The following is a 19,066-nucleotide window of genomic DNA, read 5'->3' on the forward strand; positions in this document are numbered from 1 at the left end:
ACATGAGAGCTGAATTTGAACATTAAAGTAGAACTCTAGGCAAATCTTAAAGACACATGAATGCAGTTCTTTGTTCATTAACACACCGTTAAGTATATGTTTTTTAAATGCAAGCAGTGTACATACCTGAATTTGACCTGCTATCGGCCTCTTACAGTCTCTCTATTGCAGGAGTGTGAGGAATAAGCAGTGAAAGGTGCCAATAAGTTCATGTTCCGACATGAAGCATTGTTATAGGAAGAGAAAGCAGAGGAAAAGAGAGCTCATTATTCTGCAGTTTCTCCCTTTACTGTGCAGTGACAGGGTGGAATAGGTCCAGGACGACCTGGGCTTAGAGAAGTTTAATAATGCTCTCCATCAGACCGAGGAGAAGTTCTTCGGGTATAATCTCTGGATTGAAAGAGAATTTACAGAAACTGATAGTTTTTGTTGTTTTATCCTTTTGATGGAATTTTTATCTTGTTTTTGGCTAGATTTGTACTCCTAAAATAGAACTCTAGCAGAGACCCACTTTGTTGGTTAAGCTTCATGTAATAGTGTTAATTACAGTGACAAGAAAAAGTATGTGAACTCCCGGAAAAAATGTTTTTCTGCAGTAATTTGCCATAAAATGTGATCTGATCCTCATCTAAGTCACAACAATGGACACACACAGTGTACTTAAGCTGATAACTCACAAACAATTCTAATTTCTTGTGTCTTTATTGAACATACACATTAAATATTAATGGTTCTGGGGGGAAAAGTAAGTGAACGCTTACAGTCCAGTTAATAGCTGGTCGAACCCTCTCTTGGCAGCAATGAATTCAAGCCAGCAAATTTGGCCACTCTGGATTTGTAACCACTCCGCTCTTCAAAACTACTTCAGCTTAGACACATTTGTAGGCTGTCTGGTGTGAACTGCTCTCTTGAGCAACATCTCAATGGGCTTAAGGCCTGGGCTGTGACTAGGCCACTCCAAAAGGCACATTTTCTTTTGCTGAAGTTAGTCTCTGATGGATTTATTTCAATGCTTGGGGTTGTTGTCCTGCTTTCATCTTCTACTAAGCTTCAGCTGGTGGACAAGCCACCCTGACCTTATTCTGGTCCAGGCCCTGCGGGAGCAAAGCAAGCCTAAATCATGATGTTCCCTCCACCATACTTCACTGTTGGTAGGCTGTGCCCTTTTTGAACCATTTACAGTGCTAAGTATTCTTCTTGAACAATACAGTTTTTGTTCAGTCCACAAAACATTTTCCCAATAGCGTTGTGGTTTAACAAGCTGCTGTTTGGTAAATTTCAGGCATGCAATTTTTTTTTGGGGGGGAGCAGCAGCAGCTTCCTTTGTGGTGCCCTGACTTATACACCCTGCCTATTCAAAGACTTACATATGGTAGACTCATGAACAGGGTTGTTTGCCAGTTTAGTGATTTCTTGAAGACTTTAGCTGTTACTTGTGGGTTCTTCTTTATCATATTGAGGATTCTACTTTGTGCCTTGGGAGTCATCTTGGCTGGGTGCTACTTCTAGTCAAATTAGTTTGAGTTTAAACCTAACAAAAACAAATCAGATACAGCCGATGATACACATAAGAGTATACGTTTTCACCTGCATAAAACAGGAATGAACAATTAAGGAACATGAGTTGAGATCAAGTATTACGCTGGCTGGTAAGGCTAGCAAAAGGCCGCCATCAGCGAAGTAACTGGAGTGATCACCCCAAAACTAAAGTCAGGAAATTCCTGTAAAATACCAAACTTCACAGCCAGCACACTGGTAGGAACCAACAGTCTTGTACCAGGTTAACTGAACGTTAGATTCCCAGTTGAAACAAAAACTGTACTGTACTGTACCATGATGGAAGAAAATCCAGCTCCAGTGACCCAGATGATAAAGGAGCAGTGAGTAGAGGAGAGATCTAACAAGGCAATAATAGCAATTTGTCAAAATCAGGGGTTAGGCAGTGTATTATGCAGAGTTGGCTGGGTGCTACTTCTAGGAGGAATAGCCACAGTACTAAACCTTCTCCATTTATAGGCAATTTGTCTATCAACTGATGCCTAAACACTTTGAGATTGCCTTGTATTCTTTTACAACCGTATGCAGATCAACTACTCTTGATCAAACCTATTCAGAGAGCTCTTTTTTGCAAGGTATGGTTCACGTCGGCTTATGCTTCTTATGAACCCCATTCTTAAAATATTTGAGACTTTTATCTAAGTAGCTCCATACAACAACTCCAAACTTATTTCATTAATTGTACTCTAGGTATGCAAACTACTGACTCCAATTAGCTTTTGTTGAAGTAATTAGTCTGTTTTTTACTCTTTTTCTCCAGCACTGTAAATGTTTTAATGGGTGTATTTAACCACTTGAGACCCGCGCTATAGCCGAATGACGGCTACAGCGCGGATCTCCTTTGCCGGGACTACGTCAATAGACGTAGTCCCGTGCACAAGCGGCCTGCGCGCCCCCTGAGGGGCGCGCTCTGTGATCGCCGAGTCTGAGACTCACCTGATCACCGATCCGTGCAAGGGGTCGATCCCGACCCCTTATCACGTGATCAGCTGCCAGCCAATGACAGCTGATCATGTGATATAACGGAGCCGGTAATCGGCTATTATTCCTCCTCGCGCTGTCAGAAAAAAAAAAAGCCGATCACCGGCAGCCGTGATCGGGACATCAGTCCCAATCACGGCCAGCCCTGCCAGTGCCCACCTGCCCCCTCATAACTATACATAATAAAAAATTAGTGCCCCCCCGTCAGTGCCACCCAGCAGTGCCCACAGTGCCACCCAGCAGTGCCCACAGTGCCACCCAGCAGTGCCCACAATCTGCCTCAACAAAGGTGCTGCACCCCAGTGCCACATATCCGTGCCCATCAGTGTCATCTACCAGTGCCACCTATCAGAGCCACCTATCAGTGCCCATCAGTCCCATCTATCATTGGTACCTATCAGTGCCCATCCGTGCCACCCATCCGTGCCACCCATCCGTGCTCATCGGTGCCGCCTTATCTGTGCCTATTAGTGCCCATCAGTGCCGCCTCATCAGCGCACTTCAATGAAGGAGAAAAATGACCTGTTTGCAAAATTTTACAACAAACTATTAAACATGATTTTTTATTTTTTTTCTGCATCTTTTTTTGTTTAGCAAAAAATAAAACTCCCAGCTGTGATTAAATACCACCAAAAGAAAGCTCTATTTGTGGGAAAAAAATTATAAAAATTTCATTTGGGTACAGTGTTGTATGGCCGCGCAATTATCATTCAAAGTGCATCAGCGCTGAAAGCTGAAAATTGGTCTGGGACTGAGGGGGGTTTAAGTGCCCAGTAAGCAAGTGGTTAATAAAGACACAAGAAATTTGAATTGTTTGTGTTATTAGCTTAAGCACATTGTATTAATCTAGTGTTGTGGCTTACATGAGGATAAGATCGCATTTTATGGCAAATAACTGCAGAAAAACAGTTTAAAGCGGTTGTAAAGGCACAGCGTTTTTTTATCTTAATGTATTCTTTGTATTAAGATAAAAAACCTTCTGTGTGCATCAGCCCCCTAATACTTACCTGAGCCACATCTCGATCCAGCGATGCTGCACGAAAGAGTCCACTGTCCAGGACTCCCCTTCTCTTTGGCTGAGACAGCAGCGCGTGTCATTGACTCCCGCTGCTGTCAATCAAGTCAGTGAGCCAATGAGGAGAGAAACCGGGGACAGTGCTGGGCCATGGCTCCCTGTCTGAATGGACACAGGGAGCTTTGGCTCAGTGCCCCCATAGCAAGCTGCTCACTGTGTGGGCACTCAACAGGGGGGTGGGGCCAGGAGCACTGAAGGGGGACCCGAAAAGAGGAGGATCTGAGCTGCTTTGTGCAAAATCACTGCACAGGACATGTTTGTTATTTTTAACCAAAAAAAGTGATACTGAAGTCTGTAAAGTAGTCCAGCCTAAGCTCATTTGGCTGGTCTTCTATGGATCACAGGAGTGAAATTAATTTTGCACTCACGTGACCCGGTTTCAGTAGAGAGCAGACTGTGGTCCACTCTCTGCTGACATAATCGAAATCAGTCCAGGCACTGCGTCGTCCCGACAATGGAAGTCTGGATCTGCCAGGTACTTGGACTGATAGCCATCTCAGCTTCTCAGTGAGCTGCTTAGAGCCTGAGACAGCCGGGTCTGCCTCCTCTACAGCTCAGCTCTCCAGTGAGCGAGGAGGGAGAAGAGCAGAGAGAGCTGTGAGATTGTGCTCCAATACCAGTGTGCTGGGATGACTGCACCCCCACACAATCACAGGAGTGATGTCATCCTGTGCTTGCCAATCAAAACAGCCAAAGACCGTCGCCCGTAAGAAGCTGGTGAAGGACCTCATCAGCATTGGGCTTTTGGAACTACGATTAGTAAGTGCTTTTAGTTCCGCTTTAAATAATGCTAGGGTGGTCTAGTTCTGAACTAGAGGTGCTCCAGCGTTTGAACAGCTAAAGAAATGATAGAAAGGACTTGCCTCTGCTCTTATGGCAGGAACCATGTCTTGTGTATTTGCCAAATATGTGTAAGACAACCGCAGTCTAATTGAAGTCTACAGTGTACCTAAAATGTGCGCGAGCTATAAACATAGCCGAAGAGGACAAAATGGTTACTGGAAGGATTAGGCAGTTTATTTAGTTAGAATTCATTTCCAGCCAGAGGATTCTTAACTTGTTTATCTGTATATATTTGTCAATAGTAAACCAAATAATATATGCATTACATTCCTTTTAATCAATGTAATTCTGAACTATTGCATATGGGTGGTAAAGCTGCAGATTTGAATATTGCTGTAAAGTTACTGTGTGAAAAATGTGCTGTGAGTCACTGTACTCTGACCACAGTTGAAAAAAATGTTATAAAACTTTAACCATAAATTCCTCTTTTGATTGACCGTACAATTTTGTCAGATGGTACTATTTAGTTCGCTGTTCTTGAGTATAGGTTTTGATGGTGAAGTTTCTGAAAAGCCTCTGAAAGTGAGTTGAGGAGCCTCATTTATTATAAATTTGGGAGGGATGGGGTGTATAAGATAGCTCAATTATTTCATGGTCACTAAATAGGAGCTCTGACTAATAATACACGTTATTGATTGAGTGTTAATGTCTGAACTGACACTAAAAAATCTATGCAAGTGCCTATTCCGCATTCGAGTACCCTCCAAATTCCTGTTTGTTTGTTTTTTTTTGTTCTACACCATCTTTCTGCTAGAAGTTGCCTTCATTCCCGGAAATGTCTGTTCCCCAGCAGACTTCTGGGGAGGTTTCTTCATCAATAGAATTGTGTTCAGTAGTGCATGTAGCAAGAGACAGACGTATTTACACTCCCGCAAGAACAAAGGTACATTTTCATGACCGGGTCAACTCAAAGAGCATTTTACAAGAATACACATCTCATTGCTTGAGTAAAACTTAAAATGACCAATCCTGCATAAATAGAATTTAGAGCATACATATTAATGGGGGGGATACGTTTACTCCGTCCTGAAAATCTGATTTATGAATGGAATTTGATGTTCAGGGTCACTTCATTCATATGTTATGTTATACTTACCTGTTCTGTGCAATGGTTTTGCATATAGAAGCCCAAATCCTCCTCCTCCTCATCTGCCCCCCACCAGGATTCCTGGCTCCATTCCCCACCCCCCAAGCCAATACATCCCTGAATGTGTGTACTGAGCCCTTCTACACTTTGGGAGTTCCTAATGAGAGGATATGCCATTGGTAAAATCTAGGGTTGCAGGCTTCTCAGTTGCAGGTCATCTGACCACTCTGCAGGTTGTTTGGCACACATACACTTTTTCATGAGTCACGAGATACCCATTGCCAGCCCCAGACCATGACACTCCCACCACCATGCTTGATTGTAGACAAGACACACTTGTCTTTGTACTCCTCACCTGGTTGCCACCACACACACTTGACACCATCTGAAACAAATAAGGTTATTTTGGTCTCAGACCACAGGAAATTATTCCAGTAATCCATGTCCTTAGTCTGCTTGTCTTCAGCAAACTGTGGGCTTTCTTGCGCATTATCCTTAGAAGAGGCTTCCCTCTGCAGACCAATTTGATGCAGTGTGCTTCGTATGGTCTGAGCACTGACAGGCTGACCCCCCCACCCCTTCAACCTCTGCATCAATGCTGGCAGCACTCATAAGTCTATTTCCCAAAGACAACCTCTGGTTATGATGCTGAGCATGTGCAACTTCTTTGGTCGACAATGGGGCGAGGCCTTTCCTGAGTGGAACCTGTCCTGTTAAACCTATGTATGGTTTTGGCCACAGTGCTGCAGCTCAGTTTCAGGGTCTTGGCAATCTTCTTATAGCCATCTTTATGTAGAGCAATTCTTTTTTTTCAGATCCTCAGAGTTCTTTGGCATGAGGTGCCATGTTGAACTTCCAGTGACCAGTATGAGAGAGTGAGAGTGATAGCACCAAATGTATCACACCTGCTCCCCATTTACACCTGAGACCTTGTAACGCCAACAAGTCACATGACACATCGGGGAGGGAAAATGGCTAATTGGGCCCAAGTTGGACATTTTTCAATTAGAGGTGTACTGCCTTTTGTTTCCAGTGGTTTAGATATTTACTGGCTGTGTGTTTGAGTTATTTTGAGGGGACAGAAAATTTACACTGTTATACAAGCTGTACACTCACTACTTTACATTGTAGCAAAGTGTCATTTTTTCAGTGTTATCACATGAAAAAATGTAAGAAAATATTTACAAAAATGTGAGGGGTGTACTGACTTTTGTGAGATACTGTGCGTAAAAAATATATATATGTGTGTGTGTGTGTGTGTGTGTGTGTGTGTGTGTGTATGTATGTATGTATATATATATATATATATATATATATATATATATATAAAAAATTGTTGGTTGTTAGCTTTCTGTGGTATACCCGCATAGAGCTATGCCAAGTCTGAGCATATTGTTGCAGAAAGATATGCAAAGTGTCAAAGGAAACGTGATTGTGGCACATTGCATTTCACATGAACCTTTATTTTGCAGTATGTATTAGGTGCAGACACATGTTTTGTGCCATCACCCTCTTCATTGCATCAAATATTGTCATACTCCTATTCTGAAACCTTATTTGGCACAGATTGTACAACTTTGAGCCCTGGTTCACACACATGCAATTTGTGGTGTGTTTTCACAGACACAGATTTGCACTTCAGGCCAAAATCGCATTGTAAGCACAATGGTATTCAATAAGACTGAATCACACTAGAAAACTGATTTCAGCACGCATATGCTAAATGTTGCACTTTGATCTCAAAGTGCAACATTTATTTATTTTTAACATTCACCACTCTAGTCAGATCTTGCTTTTTTGGCATTCAACTTGCACGATTATTTAGTGCATTCCATAAATCATTTATGTGTATGCCAGATAGCTGGCGCAGCATCAATAGTTTATTGGGCCCGGTATATTTTCCCCCTTTTTCTTATGGGCTGCAAGGGTTTTTTTTTTATATATAATATACACTGCTGTTCACCTTCTTTCCCTTTTTTGCTCTGAGATGTAATTGCTATATGCTTTCCTAATTAAGCTGGATTTCTACACCTAATATTTAACATTGTTCATACTGTATTCCCATAGACTATAGAGAACATGTGGAAATTGCACAGTTTGTACCCAATTATTCATCCACGTTTTTCATCTCTAGCTGAGAAAAACGTCTCGATGCATTCATATTCTGTTAACCTTTGTGCAACCTCCCTAATGCAATAATTAAAACCAATCTGGTAGAGTTAGTGCTGCATGAAAGAGAACAAGAATACATTAATTAGGAGTTTTTTTGTGGTGCAGGAAGGGCATAAGAACAGATGACAGGCAGACTATGCAGTTCAGGGTCATGAAATGTTCACAAGCAGGAGGGCAGCACTGGTAAATAGGACTCCAATCACTGATGCTTAGCCAAGCATGAGCCGGGAAACTCAATCAGACAAGGAACTGGCTTTCTCATCTTCCTTTTCCTTTGCGCATCGTCTTGTATTATTAATCAAACTAATGTCAGATTACAGAAGTATTTCTTCAGTAAATGACTATTTTTCAGGAAAACACAAAGGTATGTCTTATTGAATGCATTTGAAATCTCCTGGATGTTTCTTTGCCCCCTTCAAACATATTTTTGCGCAGACCTTGCTGTTTTAGTGCCAGCTGCTTTTAATGTAATGCAGCTGAATAGCAGATTGGCACATAGGACATTTCTTTTTATTTGACTTACAATATCATATAAGGGCTGTAACGAACGATTATTTTCATAATCCATTAGTTGACCTATTTATTCTTTTGATTAATTAATCGAATAATAACCTTAGTGTTGTGTATAATTTAGTTAATATATAGAGTTTAAAAAAAAAGGCAATTTATTCTTAAATATCTCTATGAAGTGATAAATATAAATACCAACTATATGGTTAGGGAGAAAAATCTCTAATCCACTCTAATAACAGACAGAAGAGATATACTGTATATCAGGGCTCGACAAAACCCGGGCGCCAGGTCGCATTTGCGACTAGAATTAGCGAACTGGTGCCTGGGGCAGCACAGCTGGGGGTATGCTGTCTCCGCGGACCCCCCCCCGGCGCGATTGCGTCGGGCCGCGCCGCCGGCGGCCGGTAATTTAGCCCCCGGCTTTGAGGCCTTCTACGATCCTATGGTTCCTTCTGGAATCTGGCGCCCTCTTGTGGTGGCCGTCGGAATTACAACCAGCAATGCTAATGGATGCAATGCTAATTTTCCCTGCCTGCCAGCCTATCTTCCTTCCCTTTACTCAGAACCCCTAAAAATTATATATATATTTTATTCTAACACCCTAAAGAATAAAATGGTGGTCGTTGCAATACTGTCTGTCACACCGTATTTGCACAGCGGACTTACAAGCGCACTTTTTTGGGGAAAATGTATTTAATAAAAAAAAAAAAAATAAGACAACAGTAAAGTTAGCCCAATTTTTTTTAATATTGTGAAAGATAATGTTGCGTCGAGTAAATCGATACCAAACATGTCATGCTTCAAAATTGCGCCCGCTCATGGAATGGCGACAAACTTTTACCCTTTAAAATCTCCATAGGCGACATTTAAAAAATTCTACAGGTTGCACTTTTTAAGTTACAGAGGAGGTCTGGGGCTAGAATTATTGCTCTCACTCTACCGATCGCAGCGATACCTCACATGTGTGATTTGAACACCGCTTTCATATATGCGTTCGCTTCTGCACGCAAGCTTGGCGGGACAGGGCACGTTTAAAATATTTTTTTTTTATTTTAACTTTTATTTTTATTTTTTTCACTGTTCTTTAAAAAAAAAAAAAAAAAAAAAAATGTGTGTCATTTTTATTCCTATTACAAGGAATGTAAAAATCCCTTGTAATAGAAAAAAGCATGACAGGTCCTCTTGTATATGAGATCCGGGGGGTCAGAGAGACCTCACATCTCATATTTACACTAAAATGCAATTTAAAAAAAAAATGTCCCTCTAAGAGCTATGGGCAATGACTTGGAGACAGGTGGGGGGGCGGCTATCTTCCCCTCACTCGTCTCCATGTCAGGCCAGGGACAGGTCCAGATCGCCGTCACGGACCTGGCTCCTAACTTTTTTAGCTGGCTCCTAGATTCCAAGCAAATTTGTCAACCCCTGCTGTATATACTATTAGAGGTTGAATCTGGTAAATATCACCAGACTCGGAGATCAAATTTTTTGTCACATAATAAATAAACAAAATGTAAATTAAAAATTGTTTTGCTGATTTTGAGACAGGACAGTAATATATTATGTATGACAGACTTCCTTGTCATAGGCACGTGGCTTGATAAAAGCTACCTGTGCCTGCTGTCACTTATTCTGGCCATACAAAAACAATGTCTTCCGTCACGTTTGTTCCATTTTCAAATCGTTTGTGGGGTCAAATAAACAGTCGTTTTCGACAGCAGTGATGGAAAAATTTGAAGGAGCAGAATAGAAAACATCCTGGTGAAAGTTATTTTCAGACAGTGTATGTGGTTTTCGTTCAGAAATTACATTCATTTTAAAACTGAATGTTAAAAACAAGTGAAATTTTCGGATGAATATTCTCGTCCGAAAATCTGTGTATGGCCAGCATAAGGCTCGATTCATACCTATGCAATTTGCTTTTGACCTGTTTTTTCAGTGGTTTTATTTTTTTTGTGTTCTTTGCCTATGCGATTTTGCGCATACACACTGACGCCAGTTGTGGGGCACGATTCCTCCCACTGACGCCAGTTGTGGGGCACGATTCCTCCCACTGACGCCAGTTGTGGGGCACGATTCCTCCCACTGACGCCAGTTGTGGGGCACGATTCCTCCCACTGACAGCAATAGTGTGTTTGTTTGTTTTTTTGTTTTCTTTCACCCACTGATCACCAAGTCTATGGCATTGTTTGCTCCGACCGATGCCAGGGCATTTTCTACTCCTGTTGGCCACAGTCTAGCCCCCCTAAAGCTTGAAGTGCAGTAAACTGGCACTTCATTTTAAAGGTTTGGAGACTGACATAGAAGATGCTTGCAGGGCTGTAAGTGCGAGCTGGATATATATATATATATATATATATATATATATATATATATATATATATATATATATATATATATATATATATATATATATATATATATATATATATATATATATATATATATATATATATATATATATATATATATATATATTATTTACTTTTGGCCAATTTGTTGGGCAGATTAATAAACCCAAATCACAGCAAAAACGCAGTACATGGTTTTTCTGCAGCTATTGAACCAACAAATCAAATAAACAGTTTTGCATTGGAAAAAATCCCTTCCCTTTCCAGCGGCTGAAAAAGCAGATGTGAACGTGCCCCATAGGAAACTATGTTAAATTAACTGCAGTGCATTTCTGCAAAAGCACCAAAAAAATGTATAGGCATGAACCAGGCCTAAGACGAGTAGTAGCAGCATATATTACCCAGAAGTAGGATATATGGGCATTTTAACTAGGAGTGAGACCTGAAGCTGTATGAAGGGTGGAACGGAGATATAAATCTTTTATATTAAAGTAGTACTAAAAGCTGAGACCTTCTTTTTTTTTTTTTTTTTTTTTTTTCTCCCATAGATATCATTTTAATAATTTATAATGCACAATACTGGTGTAATTGTAATGCCTTATATATTTATATTAATGCCTTCTTTGGGTTCAGATCTGGACTGATCTGCACAGAATCCTTTTAAAGTGATTTTTTTTTAAACAACAAACATGTCATACTTACCTGCTCTGTGTAATGGTTTTGCACAGAGCAGCCCTGATTCTCCTCTTCTGGGGTCCCCCACCAACGCTTCTGGCTCCTCCTGCCCTCAGAGTGCCCCTATAGCAAGCTGCAAAAACTTCTGCCTTTTAGAACCACTAACTTCCTGCCCAGGACTACATGTCCCATGAGGCATTGCTACTCACACATTCAGTCACAAGATCTCAGGCACTTACTGACATGTATGGATGTTGTACTGAGCTGTATGTGTGTTGCGCTGTATTTCCTGATATGTAAACAAAAAATGCATTCTACATGCAGGACAATTAATCGGCTGAGCAACAAATCGATTCTGAAAATAGCTGACACTTGTTTTCATAATTGATTAGTTGTTTCGGGCCTAATATCATATAATTAGTTCAATCTGAGCAACTCACTGTGCAAAAGAGGTTGCCAAAATCATTTATTTCTCAGCCAAATATATTTCTATTATATTATGTTATTATATAAAGACCATCTTCTATATGAACCCAGCTGTGCTTCATTAGCCTTCTACTTGAATTATTGGAGTTTGGGAATCCTTACAAACAGGCAGCTCCTTCCCCACAATACCTGATTCTTTTGGTTATATCCTAGTTTTGTCTAGCTGTATATGAAACATCCGTTTTCTAGTACATGTTGAAAACCAACTTTTGTTTGTCAAGGTTGCTTTGACTCACTTTTGTACAAGATTTTCACAGTATTTTTCAACTTTTAATTATAATTTTCATTCTTTTAAAGAAAAAAAATCCCTTTATATGCTAGGAATATTTAATTAATTTTTATTTTTTTCACAGGGACCTTCGAAATAATGAGATCTCCTGGGCTATTGAAGATTCTAATGAAGCATTTGCTGGACTGGTCAAGCTGAATACGCTGTAAGTACACCATATTGTAAAATGTTGCTTATAGTGTGTCTCTTGTAAAGCAGATCACAACTACTCACTGCTTGACATTCTGATAACGGGATAATTACAAATAGCGTCTTAAAATAAGACTAAGTCCACTTTTCTGGACGGGGTGTTTCATGTTACACCCCTACTCAAGCGCTGTATCCATGATCGAATAATGGCTGTTGCAGTGCTTTCCCGGCACCTATGCAAATTAAATAAATGCTAATTTTTATTCATTAACCACTTGGCAACCGCCTGCAATGTACTGTGGGCAAGCGGATGCTGTAGACAAAGTGGCGTACTGGTACAACCCAGCCAAGGATTCACGACCAGGACCTGCTGGTAAACGCAGAGCTCTGTACAGCGGAAGTGATCTGTAAGTTTCTCAGATGAGAAACAGAGATATGCTAGTAAAAGCAGCACACTTTACACATAGGCACGTTTAACCCTGTGACCGCCCTAGATGTTAACCCCTTCCCAGCCAGTGTCATTAGTACAGAGACCATGTATAGTATCATCACTGGTGATGTCCATGGCAGTTAGGCCCCTTTCACACGGGGCTGTCCGTTTTGACAACTCCACTTGCTTAGCAGGGATCAATCTGTTGTGTGGGGACAGCAGGGATCAATCACTGTGTAGGGACAGTCCTGTCAGAGCCCTGCTCTCCTGTATGGGAGATCGGATGAAAACAGACTACCCGTCCGTTTTTCATTCGAACCGCCAGACATGAAAAATAGGGTTTCCATCCGTCTGGATCTAAAAGATCGGATGTCGGCAGACATGTCATAGCTAACATCAGTCGCTCCATAGAGGTGCATGGAGTGTCCGATCAGGTAAACCTGAAAAACTGACAGGTGGATCTGAATAGTCAGTATGTGTGAAAGAGCCCTTAGTCAATGCCGCTTCCCCTGTATCCGTCAGTGCCCCTTCCCCTGTATCCGTCAGTGCCCCTTCCCCTGTATCCGTCAGTGCCCCTTCCCCTGTATCCGTCAGTGCCCCTTCCCCTGTATCCGTCAGTGCCCCTTCCCCTGTATCCGTCAGTGCCCCTTCCCCTGTATCCGTCAGTGCCCCTTCCCCTGTATCCGTCAGTGCCCCTTCCCCTGTATCCGTCAGTGCCCCTTCACCTGTATCCGTCAGTGCCTCTTCACCTGTATCCGTCAGTGCCTCTTCACCTGTATCCGTCAGTGCCTCTTCACCTGTATCCGTCAGTGCCTCTTCACCTGTATCCGTCAGTGCCTCTTCACCTGTATCAGTCAGTGCCCCTTCACCTGTATCAGTCAGTGCCCCTTCACCTGTATCAGTCAGTGCCCCTTCACCTGTATCAGTCAGTGCCCCTTCACCTGTATCAGTCAGTGCCCCTTCACCTGTATCAGTCAGTGCCCCTTCACCTGTATCAGTCAGTGCCCCTTCACCTGTATCAGTCAGTGCCCCTTCACCTGTATCAGTCAGTGCCCCTTCACCTGTATCAGTCAGTGCCCCTTCACCTGTATCAGTCAGTGCCCCTTCACCTGTATCAGTCAGTGCCCCTTCACCTGTATCAGTCAGTGCCCCTTCACCTGTATCAGTCAGTGCCCCTTCACCTGTATCAGTCAGTGCCCCTTCACCTGTATCAGTCAGTGCCCCTTCACCTGTATCAGTCAGTGCCCCTTCACCTGTATCAGTCAGTGCCCCTTCACCTGTATCAGTCAGTGCCCCTTCACCTGTATCAGTCAGTGCCCCTTCACCTGTATCAGTCAGTGCCCCTTCACCTGTATCCGTCAGTGCTGTTTCAGCTGCAGCCTACCTGTGCAGGGGAAGAGAGGAAGAGGATTGCTGGCCGAATCATCAGAACATCAGAAACATCACGGTAGTAGGTTTCATCTCAATTGCCGTGTATTCCCGTCACACGTCCCAGGATTGAACAGGTGATCTGTCTATCAAAGTACCCCGGCCAGGAAGCATGCTGTATGTGACGGCGAGCGTAGGGGGATGCACGGCTATTTAAATGAAAGCTTTTATAGAGATGTTCTGCACTCTGATGATCCGGCCAGCTCTCTCTTCCTCTGGGCGATCACTGGGAGAAGAGCTCCCCTTCGCGCCACCGCTCCCAGGCAGCCCACACTCACCAGCCCTCATTTTCCACTCGCGTTTTTGAGAGTAGCCGAGTGGAGAATTAGTGAGTGGTCTACAGGCAGGTGCATGATATAGTGGGTGGTCTACAAGCAGGCGCATGATTTGGTGGGTGGTCTACACGCAGGCGCATGATTTGGTGGGTGTTCTACAGGCAGGTGCATGATATAGTAGGTGGTCTAGAGGCAGGTTCATGATTTAGTGGGTGGTCTACAGGTGGGCACACAACATTATAGTAATGACAAAACTCACTCTGGGATTGCAAGATAACTACTGTCCTTCAAGTGACTGGTATACAGTTTTGAGGCAGAGATATGAGACAGGTGACATGTTAACCCCCTGTGTGCTGTCACACCCACTGTGTGACAATGTGTGCTACAATGTTGCGTCTCCATAGAGTCCATGGACAGGGAAAGATTGGCCACGCACTTTTAAATGATTTTGATACTTTGGAGTCACAGGACAAGGGAAAGTGTCAGCAATGTTTCTTCTTGACGTTAAGGTATGTCTTTTTTTTTTTTTTTTTCCTGGACGGGTTAGGATATGCTTTAAATGTAGGGATAACTTGCATGTCTCTCTCCATCATTATGAAAGAAAAATTGGCCTATTTAGTAAAGAACTGAGATTTAAGTATTGCAGTTTCATGTGATCTAGTGGTGTAAAGATCCGTGTTTTACTTAGCTGTTAACACTTTTGTTTCAGCATTTTGCAAGGGAACAAGATTAAGTCCATCACTAAGAAAGCTTTTACTGGCCTGGATTCCCTGCAGCATCTGTAAGTGTTTTCTGTTTCTATTTTTCTAAAGGTAAAATCATATTGTAATAATCTTGTATGAAGTATGTGGCAATGTTCCATCTCTCCTGATCATATTAACATGGAAAACAAGCACACTCAAGATTTTGCAATAACTTTGAGTACAACACAACTGACATGGGGTGGGACATATTTAAAGAAGAACTTAGAACTATCATTTGTTAAAGCAGCTGAAATGTGAAAGTGGCACTCAAATGGTAATCATCCAGTGATTTCCTTTTTCCATGCCTCTCTTGTGCCTTTCGGTGTCAGAAGATATACCCATAAACTCATTTGGGCTGACCTACAACATAACAGATAAAAGTAAGCACAATAAGCAAATGAAAATGTATGGAAAACCTAATGGTGTTATCTTCGCAAAAATCACTTTAAATTTGGGTTTAGCACAGTAGTAAACTCATTGCTATGTCCCTAAATGTTGCATACAACTACTGGTTAGGTCTTTCTGCCCAGTATTCTCATCTACAAATAAGCGTATGTGGAAGTCTTCGTCTCCCGGAATATGCCCTGCCTATGCTTCCTTTCACTTTTCCATATTTGCTCCTTTTTTAGTGATGTCAGTCAACACTGTCCATGTTAACCAACTGGAACTTGGTAATGTTGGGATATCATCTTAAATCAACTTGGGGCCAAGTAATTGTTTAAATATGAATTTTTATGAAAGTTTTTTTTATGTTCATTAATGGTATCTAAAATCATGCTCTCTTATGCGAGTAATATATTGATATCACACTTGGTGGAATGGGCCTACTCATGCGATTAGCATCGGACGCTCAGCCTTTTTAAAGTAATGTACTAGTTGATCGATCAGTTTTTTAAATGTGTTTCTAAACACTTTCAAAGGTGATTTTTCTAGAGATAGAGTTTAGTGTTTCCCCTTTTAAGAACAAGGTTAGGATTGGAGTAGGCCAAAGGTCAGTAGGCTTGTCCCCAGAGGTCAAGAGGCTTGGCTGGCCCACCCCCACCAAAGTCTCCCAATCTCCCAACCCCAACTAAATTGGGGAAAGCGCTTAGATTTTTTTTCCCCAGGAATCTTCTTTTTTTTGCCAGGTCACAGCTTATGCGCATTTCTTTTTCAATTTCATTTCATGCACGATTCTCCCATCATTGATTAGAAATTCCAAAAATTTCCAACATAACTGATCACTCAAAATCGATGGCTGCACGGTATGGTATATGGGAGTTTCCAGAAGGTGATGCTTAATACAAAGCAGATACACCCTATAAAAGAAAGCTTTCCAATTTGCTTGGGAAAGATGTGACACCCCACCTTCAGTCAGTCTGTGCTATTAGCAATTTCAATTCTAATTACTGTGCTAATCCACTCTATAATACAGTACTAAGCTGTCATTTATTGTTTGCCCCTGAAATGACACTGCATGTGACACTAGTATGCTTGGTTGCTGTTCTCTCCTCATTGCATAATTAATAGAGCGGCTCCACTTAATAAACATCAAATATGGATTTTTTTTTTTTTTTTACATCCAATCCAGTTCTGTTTGCAATTGATTATTTTTCTGACATTTTCTAATTTTGTTTTGCAGTGACTTGAGCAATAATGGGGTCATGTCTGTGCAAGAGAATGCCTTTGCTCATGTTAAACTTCAGGAATTGTAAGTAGTGACATCTTGTATGCCTGACCAGCTAATAAAATTGTATGTTTGAGTGCAGTTGCCATATTTTAATATTGTTGTTCAAGATTGAATTTATATAGTGTCAACAATTTAGGCAACACTTTACGTTATTAAGAGAGACAGCACAGTTTCAATACAACAGAGTTAGGAAGGTCCTGCCCATGAGAACTTATAATCTAATAAATAAAAATTACAAGTCCTATCATGCCTCTGCCTGTGGAAGTCATGCTTGTAACTGTCAGCCTTGCAATGCCTCATGGGACTTGTAGTTTCACAACAGCTGGAGAGCCACCAGTTTGAAATCCCTGGTTTAAAGGGATCTTGCTGCCAGACCGTTAATTTTAACAAAAAGGCCTACATTTTTCACTTAAATTTGTACTAAATAATATACGATACATGGTATTTACCTGTAAAAGCCTCACTTACATAAGCATCTAAAAGTCTTGAGACTATTGCCGGTAGACTCCATCTTGGATGTGATGTCAGCAGTTTCAGAGCTGTCACTCAAGAGACAATATAGTATCCTCCTTAAAAATATAACTTTAGACATTTAAAATAGTGATGCACCGATACCAAGTATTTTCACTCGTACTTGTGAAATACTCCTGAAACCGATACTTTGTGGTGTGTTTTTCATCCATACAAAAGAATGAGCGCAAATCACACTGCAAAAAAATTACATGTTTCCTCTCCTCGCAGGGCTTACAGTACAGACTACAAGGATTCTAATTGGTCAGCCACATGGAAGGCACTGATCAATCAGAAGCTGTCTAGCTCATACGATCAGCACTGAGAGAAGAGAAAGCCGCAGGGATTTCAAATTCCTGGACCAGTGAAGAGGCTTTTCGGTGTCTGAAAGCAGGGGTACAGTGGAAACGAAGGGCCCAGTAAATGGCTTGACCCGGGGGTGGGGGAAGGGAGATGAGGGGAATAAAGCCATGGGAGAGGCAAGAGGAGCCATTGATGTCCACAGCCGGTTCCGGAGCTGATGGAACCCGCCATTAAGGAAGATTTCCCTGCTCCTGTGTACACTCAGGCACAAAATCACTAAGGCTTGTCTTCACACAGGAGTGGTGCGGGAAACTGTATGCAATTCATACAGGCATTGCACCCCATTTCTGTTCAAATTGCACTGCAAAGTATCAGTACTCTGTATCAGTGAGTACTTGACTGAAAGAATCTGTACTTGTACTCACCGGTAAAAAAAAGGGTATAGGTGCAACCCTAATTTAAAATATTTGAATGTTCACAGCTTCTACCTGCAATGTTTTAATTTGGTGACAGGGTATCTTTAACCTCCTCCCGTCCTGCTGTATAGACAAATGATGGCAGGCTTGATTCCCTCTCATTCTGGGGCGACTTAATGACGTTGCCCCAGACTCAACGCACTTTTGCGCCACGCAACGATCGTGGGCGCGCTGTGTCCCCGGTACACTCTGCAATCCAGATCTCTGTAAAGTACCATTGACATGGCTCTTTACCCATGTGATCGCCTGTGTCCAATCACAGACGATCACATGTAAACACGGAAGTGCCGTTTATTGGCTCTCCTCACTTCACACTGACAGAGTGTGAGGAGAGGTTGGCCGATCAGCTGCATCTCCTCACAGGGGAAACCTGTACAGATCATCAGGTCACTGATCATCTGTTCAGCCCCAACTATGCCCATCAGAAATGCCAGTCAGTGCTGATTTTTAGTGTCACCTATCAGTGCTGCATGTAACTGCCACTTCATTGGTGCCTATAAGTGCTACCTTGTCAGTACCCATAAATTCTGCCTTATCAGTGCTCATCAGCACATCATATCAGTGAAGGAGAAAAATTACTTAATTAGAAACTTTTCTGACAGAAACTAAGAAAACTTTTTTTTTTATTTTTCAGTCTTTTTTTATTTATTTTTTTAACCAAAAAATTAAAAACCCAGCAGCGATTAAATACCACCAAAAGAAAGTGCCATTTGTGTGACAGCGCTGAAAGGTTAAAATTGGTTTGGGCAGGAAGGGGGTAAAAGTGTATTGAAGCGGTTAAGCTTATTTAGTGTAAAATCAAAACTTCAGATGTGTTGCAATTTTTCCACATGGTTCAAATTTTTTGACTTATTTTTCTTCAGTCAAGATTGGTGTATTTTTAGGTTACTCGTTGCTTTGCTGTGTCCATTTATTGTGACGTTAATAATTATATACAAGTTTGTGTGTGTGTATATGTGTATATGTGTGTGTATATATATATATATATATATATATATATATATATATATATATATATATATATATATATATATATATATATATATATATATATATATATATAATTTCTTTCTTAAC

General features: G+C 41.5%; 1 protein-coding gene across 1 annotated transcript in view; it reads left to right on the top strand.

Moving 5' to 3' along the window:
* Window positions 1-19,066, top strand: part of LRIG2 (leucine rich repeats and immunoglobulin like domains 2) — a gene marked incomplete in the record, with an annotated part of 100,420 nt that overhangs the window by 50,538 nt on the left and 30,816 nt on the right. The window contains 3 exon segments of the mRNA XM_077481556.1: window positions 12,091-12,171; window positions 14,998-15,069; window positions 16,653-16,721. Coding sequence (XP_077337682.1) covers window positions 12,091-12,171; window positions 14,998-15,069; window positions 16,653-16,721 — 222 coding nt within the window.

Source organism: Lithobates pipiens, unplaced genomic scaffold (assembly GCF_037356315.1).
Source record: "Lithobates pipiens isolate NorthernLeopardFrog02 unplaced genomic scaffold, aLitPip1_a1.2 Scaffold_16, whole genome shotgun sequence".
Taxonomy (NCBI): Eukaryota; Metazoa; Chordata; class Amphibia; order Anura; family Ranidae; genus Lithobates; species Lithobates pipiens.